Source organism: Otolemur garnettii, unplaced genomic scaffold, assembly GCF_000181295.1.
Source record: "Otolemur garnettii isolate 467f Iridium unplaced genomic scaffold, OtoGar3 scaffold00235, whole genome shotgun sequence".
Classification (NCBI taxonomy): Eukaryota; Metazoa; Chordata; class Mammalia; order Primates; family Galagidae; genus Otolemur; species Otolemur garnettii.
The window spans coordinates 211782-214546 of record NW_003852630.1 but is presented as its reverse complement, the minus strand read 5'-3'; the positions used below and the strand labels follow the sequence as shown (position 1 = coordinate 214546).

The following is a 2765-nucleotide window of genomic DNA, read 5'->3' as shown; positions in this document are numbered from 1 at the left end:
TGGGGAGGGTGAATGTGAGGGGTTATGGGGAGTATGTGTGTATGAGGGGCATGGGGAGGGTGAATGTGAGGAGTTATGGGAGTGTGTGTGTGTGAGGGGCATGGGAAGGGTATATGTGAGGGGGTTGTGAGGAGGGGGAGTGTGAGGGGTTTTGGGGAGTGTGTGCGTGTGTGTGTGTGTGTGTGTGTGTGAGGGGCATGGGGAATGTATGTGTGAAGGGTGTGGGGAGGGTCTGTGTGTGAGGGGTTGTGGAGACCAGTGGGTGAGGGTCATGGGGTTGAGGAGAAATAGTATCCATGATCACATGGTCCTTCTGACCCAGTAAGATTAGGCAAATGCAAAGTGTAAGGGTGTTCCACATGTAAGGCTAGTAGTACAAGGCCATATTCCCAGCCTTTGAGTTCAGCTTTATGTAATGCACAAGTTATATTTAACATTAGACAAAGCAGTTTGGATTAGGTTCTGGGTTCCAGGTGAGTATGTTATACTTATCTGTGTGAAACTTTATAATTGAAGGATTTCAAAGTACATGAAATTTTCTGAGTTTTTCATAATCTGGGCTCAGTGTGGGTAGGCTAGGTGGTAGTATTTTCAAACTAAAGGGAAAATGATATGGTTTTTTTGAAAATGCTTTTGAAAATTACACTTATATATGCATATATGTCTCAAATGTTTAAGACATAGGAATCTGTGCATGATTGTCATTTATGCCATGATGCTTATTTTTGACAAAAGAAGATTGTCATTATTAACTTAAAAAAATTTATTTTTATTTTTAGTAATGAAAAATGGCTCTGAAATTGAGAGCAAATATTAATTCCAGCATATTTTTATTTTTAAGGCATATGTGCAGTATAATGAAGATAATGTTGAAAGAGACATTCAAACTGAAGAAATAGAGACTAGGGAAGTGTGGACCCAGCATCCAGGAGAGAGCAGTGTTGTCTCTGGAGGTGACTTTTTGTTCCTGAGTGTTGAATGTCAACTATTTTTATTTTTTCTTTTATTTTTGCTTACTACCTTTCTTGCTCTATCTCTTTATGTCTTTCTTGTGGGTGAGGGTGTTCACAAATAATTGTGGGGATGCCCAGCATTCTTTGAATGGAATACCAGCTACTAGCATCAGAGCTGCACCTGAGGCCCAGTCTGGGCCATAATCAGCATTTAGGACATTTTATTGCCAGATAGAGGGAAGCAGCCTACCTTCCAAACAACCACTGTACAATGGGACTTTTTGGAACACACTCTGCTCTGGAATAGCCAGTTTTCACGAATACATAATTTTTACATTTCAAGTGCAGTTTGAAAATATATTCCATTTGTGTAGTTTGAAGCTGCCTACAATACATGGTTTCTGCCAGTGACTCGAGCTATTTATTAAATACTTTAGCATCTTTAGCATCTTTAATACTTTAGTACTTAGTGTTAAATACTTTCCTGGTTGACAGTTTTTCTTAAGGAATTATCTTTGTATGACAAGGATATACATTACTTCCTTTTCTCGGGTAATCCTCACCTTAAGAACATAAGATACCTCAACTTAAGACTTACATAGTAATTGAATTGAGTTCTTTAACTGTTTTTCTTTTCTTTTCTTTTCTTTTTTTTGCAGGTTTTGGCTGGGGCTGGGTTTGAACCCGCCACCTCTGGCATATGGGGCTGGTGTCCTTACTCCTTTGAGCCACAGGCACTGCCATTTAGCTGTTTTTCTTTTTTTTTTTTTTTTTTGAGACAGCGTCTCAAGCTGTCCCCCTGGGTAGAGTGCTGTGGTATCACAGCTCACAGCAACCTCCAACTCCTGGGTTCAGACGAGTCTCCTGCCTCTGCCTCCCAAGTAGCTGGGACCACAGGCGCCCACCACAATGCCTGGCTATTTTTTGGTTACAGCCATCATTGTTGTTTGGCAGGCCCAGGCTGGATTTGAACCCACCAGCTCAGGTGTATGTGGCTAGTGCCTTAGCCGCTTGAGCCACAGGCACCGAGCCTAACTGTTTTTCTTAATACATTTAAATAAGATTAAGTATCCAGACATTCTAAAAAACAATAACACTTGTATTTTGGAGCAAAATCACTAGTAAATCTAGGGAATATAATGTAAAATTTTCTGACTTTTCCTTCTAGGATTCTTAATACTCATTTGTAACAGCTTTTTGAATTCTAAGATGTGTAATGCATGACTTTTTAGAGTCAACTTTGCTAATTTTATGTAACCTATTTTTTTAGGTAGTGAAAACAGAGATATCTCTGATGCTACAGTTATACCAAAGATTGACACCCCAAGGTTATCAAGCTTTCTCCGGGCAGCTTGTCAGGTATTCCCCACATTACATGTTCCGTTCTTTGTGTTAGTGCTTCAAGTTTGATCATATTTAGAAACATAGGAGCTACTGAGATCTTAAAGCCGCTATAGCAGGCATCCTCAAACTACGGCCCATGGGCGACATGTGGCCTGCCAAGGACATTTATCTGGCCCTCTGGGTGTTTTTGCCGCCGCTGCCTGTCCTGCTTAGCAGCTGATTCATCCTGGGGCCCATAGTCCGGCCCTCCAATGGTTGAGGGGCAATAAACTGGATCCCTGTTTAAAAAGTTTGAAGACCCCTGCTCTATAGCTTAGATAAATCAGAATAATTAATCATTTTTAAATATTTTTTTCTTAAAAATTGTCAGTGGTACATTCATTAAGCCCGTGTGTACAAAATGACACTGAGTAAATGCATATTATTAGAAGTACTTTATATATATATATATATATATTTTTTTTTTTT

At 39.7% G+C, this 2765-nt stretch overlaps 1 protein-coding gene across 1 annotated transcript in view; it reads left to right on the top strand.

The window, feature by feature from the left end:
- Nucleotides 1–2765, top strand: part of WDR60 (WD repeat domain 60) — a 71105-nt gene that overhangs the window by 45265 nt on the left and 23075 nt on the right. Inside the window, exons 13-14 of the mRNA XM_012812958.2 lie at nucleotides 842–953; nucleotides 2224–2312. Of these exons, the coding sequence (XP_012668412.1) occupies nucleotides 842–953; nucleotides 2224–2312 (201 nt within the window). The remainder of the gene's footprint in view (nucleotides 1–841; nucleotides 954–2223; nucleotides 2313–2765) is intronic.